Below are 22,769 nucleotides of genomic sequence, written 5' to 3'. Positions count from 1 at the left end.
ATGGCTTTCATCATTTAGAACACATAACAGTAGCAGTGGCAGCCAGGAGAGAGAGAGAGAGAGAGAGAGAGAGAGAGAGAGAGAGAGAGAGAGAGAGAGAGAGAGAGAGAGAGAGAGAGAGAGAGAGAGAGAGAGAGAGAGAGAGAGAGAGAGAGAGAGAGAGAGAGAGAGAGAGAGAGAGAGAGAGAGAGAGAGAGCACTCACTTTGCCTTTTAGCTCTCCTGTGTCCTTCGCTCACCACTCTGTCTCCTTTCCCCCTCCAGACTCGACAGAGTCTTCATCTAGTTTACATGGATCCCGTTTCCCATGAGGAGGAATCCTTTTAACCTAATAATTGTCCGTCAGGAATTTAAGGGTGGCTTCATATCATATATATTAATGCCTGTAGTTGCAATGTGTGACACAGCTGATTGAGACTGTTTTGCTGATTGAGACAGCTTGTTTTTTGGGGAGATGGAAGGGGGAGTTATTATGTCGACTTTGGTATGGATGTTGAATATAGGACAAGTTAATGAAGTTATGGACGGATGAACATGTGGCTGGCTGAATGATGGATATAGGCTGATGGACTGATTGGTGGATGGATGCATTGATTATAGATCAATGAATGGATAATGGATGAATGAATGGATGAATGAGAGCTGAATGAAACATCTGTGGGATGGATGAACGACGAAGAGATGGTTGGATGGATGGACGATGGAGGGACGATGGAGGGACGATGGAGGGACGATTTGAGGGACGTCCCGGGGGGGTGGACTGTGGAACGTTGGCTGGATGAATGGAGGGATGATGGACGGGTGGATGGCCATATTCTGAAGAGTCATGCTTCCTCTATCGCCGGCTGGGGTTGTTTGTCCCGGGGGTTAGGGGAGGGGACGGCCGGGGCTGATGGAGAGAGAGATGGAGAGATAGACGCCGAGGGGATGAGAGTTAGAGGACAGGAAAGGGGACAGACGGATGGATTTGGTTCATCCTGACACTCCTTTGTGGGCGGCGCACATAGCAAACATCAAACATAGTGCCTTATATTTATGTAATATAAGGCACTATGTTTGTGTTTGCTATAACCCTGCATTATAGCAATATATATATATAATATATGATATACACTGTATATCATAGAGCGTATATAATATAATATGTTTCCCTATATCTCATTCTCTCTCCGTACGTATACAGTATATGGTGTAGATCCTATCGTCACGTTTTGATGAATATAGGCAAACAATGACAATGAGTTGATTCAAAGTCAAAACAATGTAATTGACTGGTCCAGCCGGCTATACACACACACACGCACACACAATAACACAAACTCCCACCCACAGATAGATGGAGAAGGGCGAGAGAATGAATGTGAATATTTGAGTCAGCAGGCTTCTCCCTCTCTCTCTCTCTCTCTCTCTCTCTCTCTCTCTCTCTCTCTCTCTCTCCCCTCTCTCTCTCTCTCTCTCTCTCTCTCTCTCTCTCTGTCTCTCTCCCTGTCCTGCGGTCCATCATCTGCGTCACAGGGGCCTCCATTTGACTGGCAAATAAGCCACTCAGCACAGCCGACCAGCACTGGGGGAGGTGGGGGGATGGAGTTGTGTGCTGGTGGTGGGGGTGGTGGTGGTGGTGGTGGGGGGGTGGTGGTGGGGGGTGGTGCGATGACAAGAGAACAAGCCCTGACAGCCGGTGCCGTCAGTTGAGCTGCAGGGAGATACAAGAACAGACCCACAAGACAGACAGGGAGAGACTAAACAAAACCAAAAGTAAGAAACTTGAGGTAATCCGTCTGTCGCGTTCCTCGAGCGAGCGGCTTGGAGTGTGGGAGGAGAGAGAGGGAGAGAGAGTTAGAGAGACTATAGGGGAGTATAGGATGTATGTAGCAGCAGGATGAGTTCTGGCTCCTAGTTCATATCACTTTAAGTCTCTGCGTCCTGTCCAGCTGGCAGACAGTGAGACAGATAGACCAGCAGAGAGACAGACAGAGAGAGAGACATTTGAGCGGTAAGAAGATGGGATATGGGAGCAGCCATGTGCAAACTGTCGGTAAATTCGGGCAGCACATGAAAAAGAACAATCCAGGTAAGACTAAAGATACGCACACGCACGCACGCACGCACACACGCGCACACACACACACGCACGCACGCACGCACGCACGCACGCACGCACGCACGCACGCACGCACGCACGCACGCACGCACGCACGCACGCACGCACGCACACACACACACACACACACACACACACACACACACACACACACACACACACACACACACACACACACACACATACACATACACATACACGGGCACCATCAAACCATCTGCGTAAACACCAAAAAGAAACACGTACCAAACATACAAAAAACACACACACACACCATCTCATGCGCACACTGTCCAACCACCCGCACACAGACAAACACACACACACACACCGATGCACATACAACACATCGTCCATGCACAGACGCACGGACGTACACACCATCACGCCACACATACACACCGACATACACAGAAACACCAACGCACACACAGCACAGCATCCACGCACGCACAAACAAAAACACTGCATCCACACATCATCCCCCTCACAAACAAACAGACGTGCACGGACGCACGTACATACATCGCAGGTAGAGCGACACAAAGCAGTCTTTGTATGCTGATAAAATAATGGTCCTGTTGCGTTCTCTCTTCTCTCCTCTTTCAAAGTAAACATTGGCTTGGTTTCACAGGCGGACAATGAGGCCAGAGAATATACTTCCTCCTCTCTCTTTCTCTCTATATCTCTCTCTGTCGCTCTTTTTATATCTCTCGCTCTACAGCTACATCTCTCTCTCTCTCTCTCTCTCTCTCTCTCTCTCTCTCTCTCTCTCTCTCTCTCTCTCTCTCTCTCTCTCTCTCTCTCTCTCTCTCTCTCTCTCTCTCTCTCTCTCTCTCTCCAATGTATAGTTTCCAACCAGAGGCTAAGTGTATAGCTGGATCCTGTCCAGCATGTAATGAGAGAGAAAGAATGAGGCAGAAAGAGAAAGAGAGATCTAGAGAGAGAGAAAGTAGGAAGTAAAGGAAGTATAGTGGAAGTGCTCTGCGAGAGGAGGAATGGACCCCCCTGAGGGAGTGTGTGTGTGTGTTCTAACCTGGGTATTCCTTCTGCTGATCAGACCAGCATTAAGCGTTGTGCTGTTTCCAGCTGATGGTGTGAAACATGCCGTCGCCTTACCCTCGGAGTGTGAGTGATTCATTAATGTTGGAAAGGTTTTGAGCTGACTTCCATCGACCCAATGTGATGGTTTTTGGTTTTGTTGAACCAGAGAATGGATTGGAGTCATTTGTTCGCTCAACTGTTTGACTCTAAAGAGTAAAAACCGGATGATGAATGGAAGAGCCACGCTGGCTCTGACTGGCGGACGTGTCGCAGCAGAATTTGCCTAGCCATGTTTCGTATTTTCCTAAGTCTAGTATTTGCAGGAAGGGATTTACTATTCCCCACAGTGTTAGCACGCAGCCTGGAAGAGGTGGGGCATGGCACCCGACATCCAGGCCTCATTTGCCTTTACGTACTGAAAGGCACAGGCTCCATCTCCATGCAAGATCACAGCGTATTTCACCTGCTCCTCACCTTACCTCTTCTCGACTCTTCTGTCCTCTCTGCTCGTCTCCTGTTCTCTCCTTTCACCTCCTGTTCTCTCAGCCTCCCCTCTAATCCCCACTTTCTCTTCCTTTTTATTGTTATCCATTCTCTTCTGTCCTCTCCTGTCTTGTCATTTCACTTCCTGTCCTCTCCTCCCCTCCCTTACCCTAGAAGGTGCAGTGAATACAGTAAATATAATTTGCATGGGATTTCATCCTAGCATTGACCTCCACCAACCAACAGCTCACGTTTGGCCATCTTGTATTCCTCCTCTGTTCTCTTATTAACCTTTCCTGCTGCGATGCATCTATTGTTGATAGGTTCTGGCTTTTAGAGTGCATGTGAATAAAGATCTACTTCAAGGTACTTTCCTAATAAAGTTTTTATTGTTTGTATTTTTCCCAGGTTGTAAATACACGTGTCACTCTCAGTGTCAACACCGGGTGGTGCTAGACTGCCAGCCCGGGCATGGCTCCACCGCAGAGACCCCCCTCAACCAAGACCAGCTCAATAACAACACACAGCTGACTGTGAGTACAAAGCTAAAGATACCTCTGTGTGTGTGTGTGTGTGTGTGTGTGTGTGTGTGAGTGTGTGTGTGTGTGTGTGTGTGTGTGTGTGTGGTGTGTGTGTGTGTGTGTGTGTGTGTGTGTGTGTGTGTGTGTGTGTGTGTGTGTGTGGTTTATGTGTGTGGGTGTGTTTATGTGTGTATGTTTATGTTCCTGATCATAAAAAAGGTGTGTGGTACTACAAGATGACCACTAAAGGGCGCTGTCTTCAAACAGGAGAAATCAACAACCGGAGAGAGCGGAGGGAAAGCGAGATAGAGAGACTATTAGCTACATTGATAAATCAATGGTCAATGGAGGTCTTGCCAGACGAACAAGGGATTTTTTTGGATCTACAAACTTGGTTTATAAGATGCATGGTTTATAAGAAATGGCAACTATAATCAAACGATAATGTTGACAGATCTGGACTCTATCACTGCATATATGAGAGGCAGGCAGACAGGCAGGCAGGCAGACATCATATAGACAGGTAGATAAATAGTTATAGATCAGGATAACGACTAAGTGTCAGCTTGTTTGTGTGGTGTGGGGTTTATGTGTGTGAGTGCACGTGCATGTATGTGTGTGTGTGTGTGTGTGTCATATAGACAGGTAGATAAATAGTTTGTGTGTGTGTGTGTGTGTGTGCGTGTGTGTGTGTGTGTGCGTGTGTGTGTGTGTGTGTGTGTGATTGTGTGTGTGTGTGTGATGGCTAGAAGAAAGTTGTGATGCTGGTGTGTGTATGTGATCAGCGCCCTGTGAATAACAACAGTCAGCACCATCATTCAGCCGTACATTACTTTAATAGCAACCACACCCTGCCTCCCATCTGTGTTGGGGTGGGAGATACTGATGTATGAGCTTCTCTGTGTGTGTCTTGGGGTGTGTGTATGTATGTGTGAGTGTGAGGGTGTGTTTGTGGGTGTTGAGTCCACACCTTTCCTGATTTACCAGCCATAACTTGATTGTTGCTTTTTGCTATATTTTTCTTGCACAACCTGTCAAAACTCTTTGTATGTGTGTGTGTGTGTGTGTGTGTGTGTGTGTGTGTGTGTGTGTGTGTGTGTGTGTGTGTGTGTGTGTGTGTGTGTGTGTGTGTGTGTGTGTGTGTGTGTGTGTGTGTGTTCTTACTTGTGTTGAGGTTTCTGTGCTTGTACTGTATGTTGTTGTGTGTGTGTGTGTGTGTGTGTGTGTGTGTGTGTGTGTGAGGGAGGGCCTGAACATGGCAGAGTATGAGAAAGAAGGTTTCTGTTTGTGCCTGCAATTAATCCTTTAATACACCTTAAAACCTCCGTCCTTTACACCGACTCAAACATACCATTTATACTTACAGACAGATTGATACTCATCAGACTCTGTATTGTTACCACGGCATTGTGCGGAAATAACACTCACTAACCAGTTGATCCAAACAGTTACTATATAGAATCAGCACAATGGAGTGTGTGTGTGTGTGTGTGTGTGTGTGTGTGTGTGTGTGTGTGTGTGTGTGTGTGTGTGTGTGTGTGTGTGTGTGTGTGTGTGTGTGTGTGTGTGTGTGTGTGTGTGTGTGTGTGTGTGTGAGCAGCAATTGGCCATCCCTTAGTCATTGGGTGAGACAGAGAGAGAAACACAATGAATGTTTTGTTTGGTTCTTATACAGTGCAGTGCTTTTTTATATCATTTCCTTATCATACTACTTGTAGGCATGGTAGAGGAACTAGTAATACAAATATATGTCATATGAATTGATAAATAATTACTTCTAGTTAATTTCCACATGGTATATTAGGTATAAATGATTTTAACATTGCTTTCCCTACTAAGATGTTTCACAATGTACCAAAGCAATGACTAGCTATAAAATACGACAGTAACAGAGTTTTATATTATGTTAGCTGCCAACACCATTCTCCGTTTCCAGGTAAGGTTTGTTGAATGAGTCGTCAAACACAGTATGTGCCCTGACCTGTAAAAGACAGAATTGTGACACCCCTCTGAAAAGTTGTAACAGTGATCCAATATCAGCCAGAGGCTGAGGCATTTACTACGAGCAGTGACTCTCCGTCTATTTGTGTTGGTAGCTCAGTGACTGTGTGACTGTGTGTGTGTGTGTGTGTGTGTGTGTGTGTGTGTGTGTGTGTGTGTGTGTTTCAGTATGTGTGTCGGGTGTGTTTTCACACGTGTGTGTGGGTGTTTATGGGTGAGTCTTATAAAGGTGTAGTTAAGGACTGATTCTTGAAGGAATCACAAACATTTTAACAAACTATGTTTTTTGTTAATTTTGTTTTATCAAAGATGTTCTTTATTGATTTACAATGCTTTTGAGACTTCTGCTGGATACATGCCTTGCTTATTGAATTTAATCCAAATCAAAAACTGTCCTCGTCGACAAATCTCTCTCTCTCTCTCTCTCTCTCTCTCTCTCTCTCTCTCTCTCTCTCTCTCTCTCTCTCTCTCTCTCTGGGGCCTAACACAAGCATCCTTTGAGCCACAGTCCTCTTGATCTACAGTACATGAAGACTCTAAATCAGCCAGGTGACACACGTTTGAAAGCCTTCCTAAAAGACCTCAGATTTGTCTGATGAAGTTCATCTGTGATGTTTGAACACAATTAGTTGATTCTAAAAGCAGTAGCGATAACCTATATTTGACTCGTGTTTGGTTATGAACGTGAAAGGCAAATGACAAAATAAAAAGAGAAACAGCGGCAAAGAGAGAGAAACTATGTTACTGGTCACAGGGTCCATTTCCCGTGGTTGGTCAAACAGGACCAGTCAAGATAAATACAAAATGGAAGGAGAGGAATTTTAACGTGCATTCTCTATGGCTAATGATTAACCGCCAGGCAACTAGCCTACAGGTGGTCATTAAACATATCTTGGAATAGCCTTTGCTGAAAAAGATCAACAGTTATCAGACAACACCATGTCTTTAAGGTTTATTTACATCGCAGAGATTGTATCCATGAGCAACAAACTAAACAATTATAAGAAAAACAACAGCAACCAAGTTTACTTCTTATATCTTATCTTATCTTATAGTTATCTTCTTCTTATGTTTCTTTTATGAAGGCTTAATTAATTATTAAGGTCAAACTTAACCAGGAAAGAATAAATTAAATTAAATCATTAAATAAAGTAATAAATAAAACACCATAAGGACATATAAACACATTATTGACACTTACTTTTCAATCTAAATGGCAGCCTAATTAACACCAATATTATTTTAATAAAAAGATAGAAACTGAAGCTGATACTGTCTATGCCTATCATCCGTTTAAACAGGCATAGTCTTAAAATGGCTTGCCATTAGAGAAGGGAAGTGAAACCCACTAGTGTTTCAGCGTTTGGTAAACGATGAGAAAGGTAAACATTTGAGAGCACAGGATTGTTCTTTGGTTGTTTTTATGGTCACCCATTAACAGCTATCGGGGAAGTTAGCAAAGGAGGGGATAATTACGCACATCACACAAGGCCACAAACACCCCGAAAGAATGGCATTTTATCGGAATGGAAGTGCACACTCACAGGTGCACACACTCACTCTTGCACGTATGCGCGTGAACGCACACACATATACACAGTCACTTATCTGAATTAATCTTCCGTTTGTATGTCACTAAGTGACCTTTCTTATACTTTTTATTTATTCATTATTTATACTTGTATTTATTTTTCCTTCCATGTCATTTTATCGTATGCCCTTTCTCATATCTAATGTGACCTTTCTTTCTCTCCATCTACTCATATTATTTTTGACAATGCAAACAAGAATTGCTAAGATTGCTTTAGCAGCTTCTAGGGAACTTTACTCTGTCTCTACTCTGTATAAAAATAGAGAACTCTATGGTATTAAATCCTGTCTGATTTTGAGGCCACAGTGACTGTAATCTGTATTGTGGTGAACTACTTCCTCTTGTGTCTTTACCCGTTTGTGTCATCAGAGAAAAACAACATCCACTAGTGTTACGATTTGTAAAGTATTTGTAATATAATCGATGCATTGAAAGCATTCCCCTTTTCAAAAATAATAAACAAATATCACATTCAATTGCAGTACAAATCTGACGTTAGTGTGTCGCCTAAAATGTAATAAGATCATAAAGAACCAAGATAATTGAAAATGCAACATTTATACAATATATTCTTGATCAAATAATAGACCAGAAAACACCAAAAAAATACTTTATTTTGCTTGTAGTTACGATGACGTTAAATAGGCTCGTAAAAATGCAGAGAAAAATAAAAAATGCACTTTGGAAAAAACATCTTCGGTAGCTTAGGGTTTTTTAATGAGATGAAAACTTAAATTGTTTAAAAACACGGAACAAAGGGGGCAATGATTCAACTGTTGGGCTTTTAAAGTTTTTATTGCAAGTTGCAACTCTTTTGAGTTACCAGTAAATGTAGTCGTTCAGTCAAACAAGAACTCGAAACAGCAATAAGTTAATGAAATACGATTTCCAAGTGTACTATTTCAGCCACTGGCCTTTTGATAGCGCTTGATAGTATTGTGTACAGTTACATCAAAATAATGGATTCATTTAATTGTAATACCACATGTTATTTAACTATGTTTGGGACGTGCAGACTGAAAGAGAGGGACACAGAAGGAGAGAGAGGGACATAGAAAGGGTTGAATGTAGAAATGTGTGACTGTTTTGTGGAAACAATAAAGTTCATACGGGAACCAGTCCGATCAGGTCGGTCTAGTGAGCAGCACGTAACACGCTGGTCTGTGTTTCATGTCTGTGCTTGAACTCCTGTATTAACGGAAAAAATAAAACCCAGCCACCCCACTCGCACACGCACACACGCACACACACACACACGCACGCACTCACGCACACACACACACACACACACACACACACACACACACACACACACACACACACACACACACACACACACACACACACACACACACACACACACACACACACACACAAACAGACACACATACTTATACTCACACACATGCACACAAACAAACATAAACACTGACCATCATTTTCAAATACGCACAGTTTAAAAGGTGCCGTGCCGGGCCAACGCATAGGAGAAAAACGTTACATAATGGGAGGGAGACACAGGGAGATGAATCATCTCACCTCTCGCCTCAACCCCCAATCCTAGTCAGTAAATCACCCCCTATGAAAACATACACACTGCTATTCTGGAGGGGCCAGTCACCCTGATACAGCCCTGAAGCAAAAACACTTATTATTCTTCTTGAGACAGAAACCCCCGCACACACACACACACACACACACACACACACACACACACACACACACACACACACACACACACACACACACACACACACACACACACAGATTGCCACATTTGCTGACGCATCTCAGAGAAGTCAGTGTGGCCCATTAACGTGGAGAACAAAATGGTTTGCAGTATTTCACGAGAAAAATGTTGAATATCGCACGCACAGCATTCCCATCCACCTAACCACAGCCCCGACCTGACTCACACCATACAGCGTGAGAGCCATTCACACCCAAAACAAGCATTGCAGACCTGGATGTGGTTCCTTCAGATGATGTGTGTGTTTCATATCAATCAAGTTAACCAGGCACCTCACTCCTTTGTTTAGAAAAAACAGCAATTGTTTGAGTACATTACACTAAATTAAGTCTACACTAACAGACCAGACCTAAATCTTTAAAGTATAGGAAAGCGTGACAGTGTAATACACAGAAGAAGAGTATGGTCCAGAGTGTGTGTACGTATGAGTGTGTGTTTGTGTGTGCGTGTGCGCATGTGTGCATTTGTGTGTGTGTGTGTGTGTGTGTGTGTGTGTGTGTGTGTGTGTGTGTGTGTGTGTGTGTGTGTGTGTGTGTGTGTGTGTGTGTGTGATCCATATATCTAGATTTTGACATCACACATCCCACTGCTGTAAACAAACATTATCTCCGACTTCCCCCTGCCATACAGGTGCACTGTACTCTGTTCCTCCCTGCAATCTTTCATCCACCCTGTGCTCTGATCATCAAGACTATTGTGTCTAGGGGAACAGGGGGAAGCAGGCTGACCCTGGTGTCTGTCCAGACAGACACAGTGTTCAGGAAGAGAACTGTGGTGGATTGTAGCTAAAGAACAGGAAAACAAAAACAATAAAGATGTATATATATATTGAAGTCATCCACATATTTAACTAGGCTATTTTGAGCGATAATTTAAGTGTGTGCGTGTGTCTGTGTGTGTGTGTGTGTGTGTGTTTGTGTGTGTCTGTGTCTGTGTCTGTGTGTGTGTGTGTGTGCGCGTGTGATTTTGTGTGCATGCGTATCCTTGTGTGTGTGTATGTTTGTGCTTGTGTGTGTGTGTGCGTGTGTGTATCCTTGTGTATGTGTGTGTGTGTGTGCTCCTAATAACTCAGTATGTAGACTCCAGAGTTACAAACAGTTTATTTTAGGAGACCGCGGTTCAAAAGGTTAATTATAAAAATAACTTTTGCTTGGTGTTCAAACAGCCAACCGAACAATCTGCTTCTTACTCTAACTCATCTGTAAATAAAAAACAAAGTCATACAGTGATTTTGGATTATTTCTGTTTTCCAAAGCTCACAAAAAGCTCAAGGCTCGTTGTAGTGACAGAGACCCAAAACAGAGCGCACAGAGGGGAAGCAAAGGGTTAAGTAATAGCCTTCTCCTGTAATGCTGTAATCTTCGGGGATTAACTCCTCACTCGCATAACGGCGCTACGACAGGACGGAGCACGCTCAGCAGAGGGGCTTAAGAGTCACCACACACACACACACACACACACACACACACACACACACACACACGCACACGCACACGCACACGCACACGCACACACACACAAATAGACAGCCAAAGTTACACACACACACACACACATATAATGAATGACACAAATCCACTCAGATAAAACTATACACATGCACACACACACACACATTCGGGCAAACACACACACACACTTAGATAAACTTACACGCACACACATATACAGACACACACACACACTCTGATAAACCTACAGACGCACACACATACACACACACAACCATAGGCACCCACATACACACAAACACACCTGCACAATCTCCACCTCAGATATCACATGCCTTGATTAGATAAGAGCTGCCACAAAGCCTTCGTTCAACATTAACCAATCACACGGCACCATACATGGCTGGGCATAAAGGCTCCCTTTTTTCAGCTGACCAAATGTGCTGCATGTGTAAACAGAGAACACTCGCTGAAACTGGCCTGATGGGGAGAGAGAGAGAGAGAGAGAGAGAGAGAGCGAGAGAGAGAGAGAGAGAGAGAGAGAGAGAGAGAGAGAGAGAGAGAGAGAGAGAGAGAGAGAGAGAGAGAGAGAGAGAGAGAGAGAGAGAGAGAGAGCGAGCAGGAGGTGGGCAAATAGAGAACAACTCATGGCCTGTGAACCCTTACAGTGTAATTCTGACATTGCAACCCAATGAGGTCAACACTACTGTAAACTCTGAACCCTGACAAATGGATTTTACGACTAGTCTGTCATGTTATAGTAAAGGGGTAGATTGGGAAGAGATGGGGTGGAGAAGAGGCGAAGTCTTTCAACACAGGGTAAGGTATACAAACTTGCCCCATTGAAGATGTTTCTAGAGTTGAAGTAAAGGTGGATGCCTTCACATATGAAAGCAGATATAATCCTGATATACACTAATGTTACTGAAAGCCAGAGCTGCAAAGATTTTCTTAGCAATCTCCCCTCTTTGGCTCTCACACACACGCACGCACGCACACACACACACACACACACACACACACACACACACACACACACACACACACACACACACACACACACACACACACACAAATATACGCGCACACACATGCACACACAAACACACGCATCTAAACATACACTCTTTGTGGATCATATCTGCAGAAGCAAAGGTTTGTTGACATATAAAAGCCTTGAATTATCCCTGTTGCACCAGCCCAATGGCGGTCTTTATCTCTCCCTCTCTCTCTCTCCTCTCCTATACAGGAGAGTTTGTATGTTCTATATTGTTAACCACAGGTTACTTCTTGTCTACCTCAATGCACCTTTTCTAATATGGCTCCTCCCTTAATGTTATCCACGTTATGCCCCCTTTAGTCTATTTGAATAGCTTTTACATGTTAAGATGTCCAGTTATGGTAACATATGTTGAGAAATGCTGACCTGCAAACATAACGCTGATTAAAAATGTCCTCATAATGACCAAAGTGCGCCATTGATAACAAACTTTAAATTGACAAGGAAAACTAAGGAAGAAGAGGAAGAGTCAAACCAGCAAACGATTGACATTCTCCACATATTTGCTAAGACTGTTTACTTTCTTACTTAAATCTGTGTGTTCTCAAACCTGTAGAACAGAGAGCACACATTTCAATGACTTGTGTATGTGTGTTTTTGTGTGTGTGGGTATGTGTGTGTGTGTGTGTGGGTGTGTGTGTGTGTGTGTGTGTGTGTGTGTGTGTGTGTGTGTGTGTGTGTGTGTGTGTGTGTGTGTGTGTGTCTGTGTGTGTGTCTGTGTGTGTGTGTGTGTGTGTATATGCATGTGTGAGTACATGTGTGTGTGCGAGTATGTTTAAGTGCTGTCTGTTATTTGTGTGTGCTTGTCTATGTGAGTGTGTGTGTTTGCAGTGTGAACGTGGTGGTGGCCGGGGGGGCTGAAGATATCCATTTCCCACGGAACCAGACACCAAACACTGAACCCCCTCGCGTTTGTTCTTCACCTTCTAATGTTCCTCTTCAAACGGGCTTCGCCACTCCTCCCTGCAATTTATCTTCTTCTTCTGCCCTTTATGTTTACGACCTGACAGTGCCGGTCCTCCCCTGTCCAGGTGTGAACCTCTAACGTGTCCGCACACCTAACGTGTCCACGCACATTCAAACACAGTCGTAAATATCCCCTCAAATATACTACATTTATACATCTCATTGTTAATCTCATTTGCCTCCATGTTTACCTTGGCAGATTATTTTGTAATAAATGTGACACGTTCGTTGACCTTTGATCCCCCCCCCCCCTCCCTCTGTCCATTAAACTCCCTGCCCCACCCTGACCACTATCTCTGTCCCTCTCTCAGTGATTGTGCTGTTTTACCATTCATTGTTAAGTGATTCGGCGGTTGCTTCTATCCAAAATGATTTGCAGTGACTTCAGATACAAGGAGTCACCAAGGAGCACTTTGGGGTTAGGATGCTTGATCCAAGATCCTTCAGATTACAAGTCTGAAACCAGAACCTTACAACCTAGCCACTGCAACACGTGTATCATCGTCTACTGCTTCTGTGGAAAAGCCCCTTACACACACGCACACCCCCCCACACACACACACACGCAACCCTCCACACACACACTTAGGAACAGGAAGGCCCAATGATTAATTATGACTAGCGTAGACGTAGAGGTGCGGTCTTAACATCAACATTGAAAGAACCTCGATGTGCTAAGAGCATTGTGTGTGAGTCTTCGGTGAATCAATAAGCACTTCGGTTTTGCTCAATTACATTCAATTGATTCATTTGGTTTAGTGATTCAGGGCGAAGTGAGTGTCTCCAGTTTGATCAGGCAGTGAATGGGTCGGAAGGAATTGAATGCATTGTCGAAATAACCCCTCACTCAATACCATCCCACAATTATCCATTTCAAATAAATCAATAACAATCTCTGTTTAATAATCCCTCCATGGTGACTGCATTCCCTCTCGGGCCCTGTCCCCACCAGGACCCTGGGGATTATGTGTTGGAATGTGTACAATGCGTAACCGAGACTAGGCCAGCGGCCGAGCCCTTTCTCCCTCTCCCATCACCTAACTTCCGAAAGTGCATTCCAGCTAGCATAGGCTGCTAACTAGGACCTGCCTCTATACCACTCCTCTTCATGTACCCTATTTCAATAAAACAGCCCCCCCCCCCCCCCATAGTTATTATTTCTAATAGTAAATTGCCTTACATTCCCTTTGAAAATGGCCAATAGCCACAATGTGCTGTTATGCTGCTTGGCAAACTTTTTAACTACCAGTTCATGTATTTTAAACACTACGCACGCTTTGTCTGCCTTCCGGGGGAGCCGAGCACTTCAGCCACCAAATACAGGCAATACAAAACAGTGTGTAGTTGTAGTCGTGTTTTGTGGGATCAACATCACACCGTTAATTCCTACAGAACCTACACACCAAAGCAACGTGGGGGGGACATCATTTTCCAATTGGTTGGCCTGACGACAGGACATCACACGTGCATCCCGGGCCGTAGCTTCTGTGTCCAGGGAGGTGCGGCCTCCTCGGGGATTGATATTTCAGAAATGCCCCCCGGCTGTGGAATGTATGTAATGTGGAACCAGAGTGTCACACCGAACCAGAGTGGCTGGCGACGGGATTGACCCCGGAGAACACAGTCTGTGTGTGTGTGTGTTTGGGGGGGGGGGGGGGGGTATGGGCGGGGGGCCTGTGCACTATTGTTTCCCTGGGTTTTACAGAGGAAGGGCTGTTGTGACAAGCTAGCTCCCATAACATTCTGATGCTGGGGAAAGTGTGTGGGAAAAGTCAACTGTTGTACTGCTGCAGAGTCCGCTGGATGGTTGTCCCGGGTGCGGAGGAGAGGCGGACGTTCAGTGGGTCTCCTCTAGACAGACCAGCGATCGAGGAGTGGTGGCTGTGGCTTGGCTCTCCAAGACGTGGCCCATTTATTTTTGGTCCTATCTCTTAACAGGTCTAAATTAGAGCCTTTTCCCTTTCCTTTCCAAATAAAACCCCAGCAAACCCTGGTCTCTCTCTCGCTCCCTCTCTTTCTCTCTATTTCTCTCTCTCTCTCTCTCTCTCTCTCTCTCTCTCTCTCTCTCTCTCTCTCCCTTGCTCTCTCTCTCTCTCTCTCTCTCTCTCCCTCTCCCTCTCCCTCTCTCTCTCTCTCTCTCTCTCTCTCTCTCTCTCTCTCTCTCTCTCTCTCTCTCTCTCTCTCTCTCTCTCTCTCTATTGTGTGTGGAGTAGGTCAGGCCTGATTTAGTGCAGGGATACCGCTGGGTTGTCCATGCAACTTAACAGGTCCTCTTGCGTTTATAGACTTATAAGTGAGTGGGTGGGCCACTGTATGACGTTAGCATTCACACACACACACACACACACACACACACACACACACACACACAGTAATGAGGTAGCGTACATGCAGCAGAATAGACTGCAAAGGTCAAGAACTTAAATTAAAAAGGCTTTTGAACTGTTTATTGTACATGGGAAAAACTTTAGGCCTGACCCATAATGGTTTCCATTTGCAGGCCGATGAAGGGTTGATATACGAAGGAGCTTAATAGCACTCAACAAGCAACCTAAAACATATATTAAGCTCCTGTCCAGTCCAACCACAATCTTAGAGCTAGGTTTTGAGCAAGTAGAGAGAGAGAGAGAGAGAGAGAGAGAGAGAGAGAGAGAGAGAGAGAGAGAGAGAGAGAGAGAGAGAGAGAGAGAGAGAGAGAGTAATACGAACCAACTTTTACTTTGAAGAGAGGGTTTATAATGGCGCCATTGTTAAACATAATGAGAGGCAGGTTTTCCCCGCCTGTTCTCCTGTGTAAATGCGGTTTAGTCATGTTCCAATGCCAGATATCCCTGAACTTTATTTACATTAAAGAGTAACCCATTGTAAGAACAACACCACCTCTGGTCAACATGTGTAATTACAATTGGGTTTCAGATTTCTGGCTTCTGCTTGGCTCAACTTAGGGACTTGTGAATCAATCCACTTTGCCGCAAATTCAGTTAAATCATATTAATTTGAATCTGCTGAATCTGATTTATTCTGCTAAAAATAATCTGCTATCCAGTTCTGGGAATGTGGGATATTTTTGTAGCCTACTTTGTTTAATATGACGAGGGTCAACGCAGCGCAAAGATCAGGCCCCAAATCTGGAATGTGTTGTTTCATCCAAACCCAGGTTGTAAAAAATAGACTCGCTGCAAATGTCACAGTCTTTCACTTTGCCTGTAAATACTTGTGGTTCCCTCTGTAGCAAACCCTGCCCCCGAGATAAAAAAAACCAAACCACACCACATGGAAGCGAGACCTCTCATTTTGGTTTGGCTCGTTTCAGCTCGGATCTCACTTCCAACACGGGCAAACGGAGAGCTTGGGCGACATTTTTATAGTCGAGTGCTGAATACTTTTATCCGGAGAGGTAATGCTATAGCAGCATACTGCTATCATTTTGGTAGCCTACATCGGGAGGTCAATGCCTGAATGTAGGCTAAGTATTCCGTTTTGACAATTTACTGTCATTTCTTTGACCTCATCATATAACTCTGGATAGCTGGATTGCAAATTGTTGTGTCGGTTGAATCAAATCTGTTTTTTTTGTGAGTGGTTATCTGTGAGAAAAATCTCTGAAACCAGTTGATTGATCGCAAGGCAAAGCCTGGATATTACATTTTCAAGAATAGACACTATCTTTTACTATCATCAATTATACAACGCTACAAATGTTTTTCTCTGTCTAGACTTGCTTTTTAATTAAGCTGTTGTCACATTGGAACAGAGAAACACTTAATTACAAACCACGTCTCTAAAGAGACATGCTTTTTAATAGTTTTTTAATTGCTGTTGCCATATTTATCTTTCCCAATGTATTTTGTGAGGTCAATACTAACTCAACACTTGATCGAGCATTTACCGTTGAAACTGAATGAACACGTGCATTCCAACGGACTCTCTTTGTGCAGCCCGGTGTGCGCTTTGTTTGTGCAGCCCGGTGTGCGCTTTGTTTAGCGACACACAACCGAGGGCCCGAGGCCTATAATCTCTCCAGTGAGAGACCATGAATGGACGGTCTGTTGACTCACCGAGTCACTCCGCAACTGTGGGTACTTTTTGAATCCCAAGATGACAGTCTACCAGAGCATCCAGTTACCTAATAACCCGCCGCTGTGGCTGACGCGATCGCTGCCCGGGGCTATACACACACACACACACACACACACACACACACACACACACACACACACACACACACACACACACACACACACACACACACACACACACACACACACACACACACACACACACACACACACACACACACACACACACACACACACACACACACACACACACACACACACACACCGCTAGCCACTCAAGTGAAGGACACACACAGGTGACATGGCATGGCAAAGGGAGACACTTTCATTGAGATGGGTGAAACCTGGATGAATATCGGTTGAACATTAAATTATTTCACCATACTTGGGTCAATCATATGATTTATGTCATATGAGCTCACAAGGTGAAAACGTCATTCATTCTTCAAATAGGCTACTCAAAGATGACATTATACGGTAGGCTACTCATTAGGTTTTGTGGTAGCGAACTTGGTGGAAATGGGTCACAGGCAGACAGTAACGGTTACGGTGAATTTGCTGGCTTTTGATGCGACACATCGGTTTTCACATATATTTGTAGGTATACACACACACACACACACACACACACACACACACACACACACACACACACACACACACACACACACACACACACACACACACACACACACACACACACACACACACACACACACACACACACACACAATTTAGACTGATTAATGTGAATGTGACAAAGTACATCACTGCACAGTTTCTGGCGAGATTAAAATGAAGCATTGTGATTGTGATTTGTCGTTCGATATCAAATCATCATGAATAGTTGACAAGCTTACAAAGAAAATATTTAAATAAAACCAGAATAAGGTAAATATGACCAAGTGCAAACATGTACACACAAACACACACTAAATAACGGTCTGGTCAAAATGTAAACGATCACAAACAGACGTTGCCAACGACCTTTGTTCCTCCCCTGTTAGATTCAAGTCCAAACAGTTAAACAACACACAAGAATGAGCAAACAAACGTGTAGGTATTAAAAGCCAACGACATGTGTACGTTACAGTAACTAGCCGTTTATTGGCTTTGGCTCCCTAGATTTGCCTGGGTGCTTAATGATAAATATGAAAAAAGCCGGTCGCATTAGGCAAAGCTTAGAAAGTTGGCATTTCTTCGCTGTTTATTAGAAAGGCTTCGAAAGTTGGCATTACGTTGCTGCTCATTAATTAGGGGTAACGTCCTATAATTCCGCTAAGCGTAGGCCTATTGCTTGTATCTAAAAATGTGCCTTAAATTGTGTGCGTTTCTGTGAAACGTCCACTTTTGCACATTTGAAAGTGCATATATAAAAAAGAATAGATATGTATTCAAAAGTAAATTGTTAATCAACCATAAACGATCATCCCAAATCGATTATAAATTATGACATATTTAATGTACGTCCTGTGTAGTCCCCTAGCCCTGCGCCCATTGGCTGTGTGTTGCTGTTAGTTGTCAGTAGGAGTGGCTCTCCTGTAAGCTGACTGCCTGGCTGTCAGAGATCCACCAGGCACCGTCCGGGCAACACTCGACCGTATTAACACCAACGACCTGTTCCGGGAAAGCCTATATTGCTAAGTTAGTTTGTGTGTATTTCTTTTTTCTTTAAAAACCTAGTCACATCAATACTTAGTTGACCAGGGTAAGTGTTTCGTTTCGATTCTGAGGACCTGCGGGGGTCACGGTGGAGTTCGAGGGGTCGGTCTAGTCGAGGGAGCGGAGAAGGAAGAAGCGACCAGAGAGGACAGCCGGCGAAGCCGCTTTCTAAGGAAACCGTAGATTGCTAAGCGAATACCGCTCTTTGTGTCCCACAACTTCAACCACATATCGGCTCTGCTCTCTTGCGGATATATGTGGCAGAGACCCCGCCGAACTTCGTATCAGTGCGCTTTATGAGCTACTTTGGATGCAGTTACGGCCGTAACGAGAACTTTTCTCCGCCCATGACTTGGAATAGCACGATGAGCAGTGGCTACAGTAGCTTGGAAGAGGACTCCGAAGAGTATTTTTTCACCGCCAGAACCTCTTTTTTCAAGAAACCCTCAGGGAAACCCACAGAGAGCAAGGTAATTTAAAAGACTAATGTTTGCTCTGCAGCGGACTCTGCAGAGCAAACATTATTTGCTCTTTTTTTTATTTTATTTTTAATACCTTTTGTAAAACAATGAACCTCCCAACCTGTTTATATTGTGACAACGCACAAGTTTCACAAAACCCTTTGAACAGACACCATTTGCATTAAAACAAAGACGCCTTAATCCCATTGTCTGTCACGAGAACGTGATAACATGTCATTGTACCAGTTAAGCAGGCACCATGCTGGGTGTGTCTTACCGCTTTTTGTCATGACTGGTTGTTTATTTTTGAAACGGGTAACCGCAATTTAAATTCATTAGACAAACAGTTTCATATAAGACTTATAGCCATCTAGCCTACTTTTGTTTATGAGTGATTCTCCCGTCCCTAACTGCAGACAGAAATTAAGTCTGGCTCAAATGGATTTTCTCTAAATCCCAGACATTCAGCTCTAACAGGTGTAGGGAAAAAAAAAAAAAACTAGGTCGCCTTCATATCCTTGACTTAATTCAGAAAAAGTCAGCCAACTGTCCTCTCTCGCTGTGTCTCTCACACCTACTCATTTGCACAAAACGAAACGTGCTACGCTGTCGGCCTATTACAAAAGTCCAACATTATTCTATGACACACACACACACACACACACACACACACACACACACACACACTATTAACTCTCACAGTAGAGAACAGCTGGTTTGTTCCACTCACTTAAGATCCAAACTTGGAGAAGTGCACCATTCTTCTTGTCTGCCCGAGTGAGTGAGAAAGAGAGATCCATTACTTGCAGATTCAGCATGGTGACCCTTCACATTTTCATAAAATGCCCTTGACTAAGGTCCTCGTTCATTATGCATGTGTGTGCGCACTTTACTGCATGTATGGCTGTGTGTTTGTTTGCACGTGCACATAAGTACACAAAGAGCTGGTCTATAGTGTTGCGTGCCTTGGCCCAAGGGTCGGTGCCCCAGAATAGCTGATGGGTCAGAATGTTGGTTTCCCATAGAACAGCACTCGGCCTTCCTAATGGTGATTTATACCGATTTTATGAGAGGGGGGAGAGGCAAGGTATACAATTAGTGGAGAGGTGTGGTTCCCTTATATTACTATAGGCAGGGAAACGAGCTGGGGAAAAAGCTGATTTACACACAAACAACCACGCTCACACTCACACACATTCCTACCCTGGTCCGTCAATCACATTTGTATGTGAATGGTTTTACTGTAGAGGGGAAATGTCACACTCACCAGTGCCTCTCTGTCTCTCTTCATGTGAGCTTCTCCAAGTAGTAATCCCATCCACTACAACTACCACCCCCACGCCAACCCCCCCCAGGCCCAGACAGAGTCGCCCAGCCATCGCCGCTCAAATTCAATTCAGACCATATTCATCAGACACTCAGACGCTGCAGTGTCTGCCAGCCTCTGGACAGCTCTCAGCTGGGCCTTCCTGGGTCGGTGTTGGCAGCTCACTGCCCTCCCTGGCTTGACTGGTGCTGTGGGCGCCGGGTCCACTGAGGCGTGACCCAGCCTACGCTTTGCGGGAAACGGGAGCCAAACCGCTCGCATAAAGCCAGTCATCCGCCTCCGAGCATTGTCTTGAATGGCACAGCTTTGCAAGAACTTAAAAAAAAATAGCAACCAGATACTAAGATCATAGGGTAGGGAGGGCGCAATCTCTAGTGAATCGTTGATCAGTCATCACTGGTGCAGGTTTTGTTATTGACTCAAACCGATGTCGGCCAGGGGGTGTCACTAACCATAGGTAACGGATACTGTGCCACTCTTACAAGTGGTGCTGTCCCAGGTTTGATTTATTAAGCTTGTGGCTGGCATCATCTTGCGAATTATATTCCAATAACAAAAAGGCTACTAATAACTACTAATACTAGTTAGTTTCAATGTTTTACAAACCGCCTACTTTGAGATTTATACTCTTCAAACCTGTCCTGTTCTTGGCAACGGATAATCTAATTTTGCCCTGCAGGCCCCCATACCAAATCGAATTTGTTAGCCACAATTTGTCTGGGGGTTTAAAGCAACACACTACGCTACCTTTTAGCAGAAATAAGACCTAATTGAAGGGCTCTGTAGAGAAGGGTGGGGCTTACACGTGGCCATGCCCCTACTGTACATCTAAAGCTGCACCACTGTGGAAACACATGGACGCTGTTATCAGCCCACCTGTTGATAGTGTTGAAGGTCGCTCTTTGGGCCTTATTTACATGGTGGCCATTCTGGTAACAAACGCTTCAGTTTAGCCGGCCAGCTAGCGTTATGAATTATTTTGAGTGGCTGCAGGAACACTTATGGATCAAAACTCCACAAGTAAAACAAACTTTGTCAATGGCTGTTTTTTAATTAGCTCGGATTGGTGCCATGGGGATGTCACTTTCCTCAAAGAAACAATAATCGTCTGATTCGCTAACCACACATTTCTCAGGTTGGACCCTTAAAAAATTAGATTATTCACCTTAAGAGAACCCTAAACCCGACCAAAGACCACTCTCTCAGTAAATTGAGTTTTCGTGTTTTAAGTGTTAAAGAGTAGAATTTTACGGTTAGACGAAAAAAAAGTTGCATCGTTCTGCCAAACTGAAACGAGAGCCCGTTGTGGAGGGCCAACGGCTCCCTCAGCAAACACAATGTAATGCAAGTCTGTGTTGAGAGGCACGTGAGACAGCGCCCTTGGCTGATATCACCAGCTGATGAAAGGGAGAGGCAGATGGGGCATGCCTCCAGTTCCCCAAGCAGAGGGCTGCTAAATCTAGCAACCATCTGCACACTCCACTCAGCTTCAGCAAACGTCTTGGAAGGAGTTTTGTCGTTTCATTTTGTATATTCATTTATAATCCATGTCCTGACGGATACTTGGACGGTTTGTCTTCCCTGGTGGGGTCACGTTTTAAGCATCGTCTAGATTTGCCTTCCGTTGAATCACATTGGCTGCATTTTTAACCTTCTAACTGTATTGCTATTTCACGTTGCTAATTTGGTTTCTGTTTTATAGCAAAGAAAGAAACAAAAGCGATCATCTTGCACAGTTTACGCAAAACTCCCCAGTCAGTCATTCCAGAACAGTTTATAACACCAGCAGTTGATGTGTGATACCTTTTCACGACACAACACAACACAACACAGGGTTGCCTTTGTTACACAAATGATAACCCACTGATAACAGAAGTGAAGATAGACGCGGGACGGGATGGGACGTGGGGCTGGGCAGATGGGCTGAAAGATGAGTGGAGGTCGGAGAGTATAGCAGGGGAAAAAGATGGACAAGACACACAATACAGTTCTGTATAAGACACTATCAAGTACTGTCAAACTGCTGCAGGCACTCTAAGGAAATTCCCGTGAATTCCGGTGGCCTGATCATCCATAAGATAAACTGTCAGATCCGACCGCAACATGTCGACATGTCCCAACCCGTGGTTGTCACATTTATGGAACCACAAATTCTCCATAACACGTGTGCCCATTATTTTACAAAAGATAACATCAATGACCCTGTGCATTTTTCTCCCTCTCATTCTCTCAACTCTGAGTAGGCTAATATATGACATCACCTACCAGTATAC

At 44.3% G+C, this 22,769-nt stretch overlaps 1 protein-coding gene across 1 annotated transcript in view; it reads left to right on the top strand.

Moving 5' to 3' along the window:
- rassf3 (Ras association domain family member 3) overlaps nt 1–22,769 on the top strand; it is a 52,984-nt gene that overhangs the window by 8,467 nt on the left and 21,748 nt on the right. Inside the window, exon 2 of the mRNA XM_060049591.1 lies at nt 4,036–4,160. Within this exon, the coding sequence (XP_059905574.1) occupies nt 4,036–4,160 (125 nt within the window). The remainder of the gene's footprint in view (nt 1–4,035; nt 4,161–22,769) is intronic.

Source organism: Gadus macrocephalus, chromosome 4 (assembly GCF_031168955.1).
Source record: "Gadus macrocephalus chromosome 4, ASM3116895v1".
NCBI classification, from domain to species: domain Eukaryota; kingdom Metazoa; phylum Chordata; class Actinopteri; order Gadiformes; family Gadidae; genus Gadus; species Gadus macrocephalus.
This window is presented reverse-complemented; position numbering and strand designations above follow the sequence as displayed.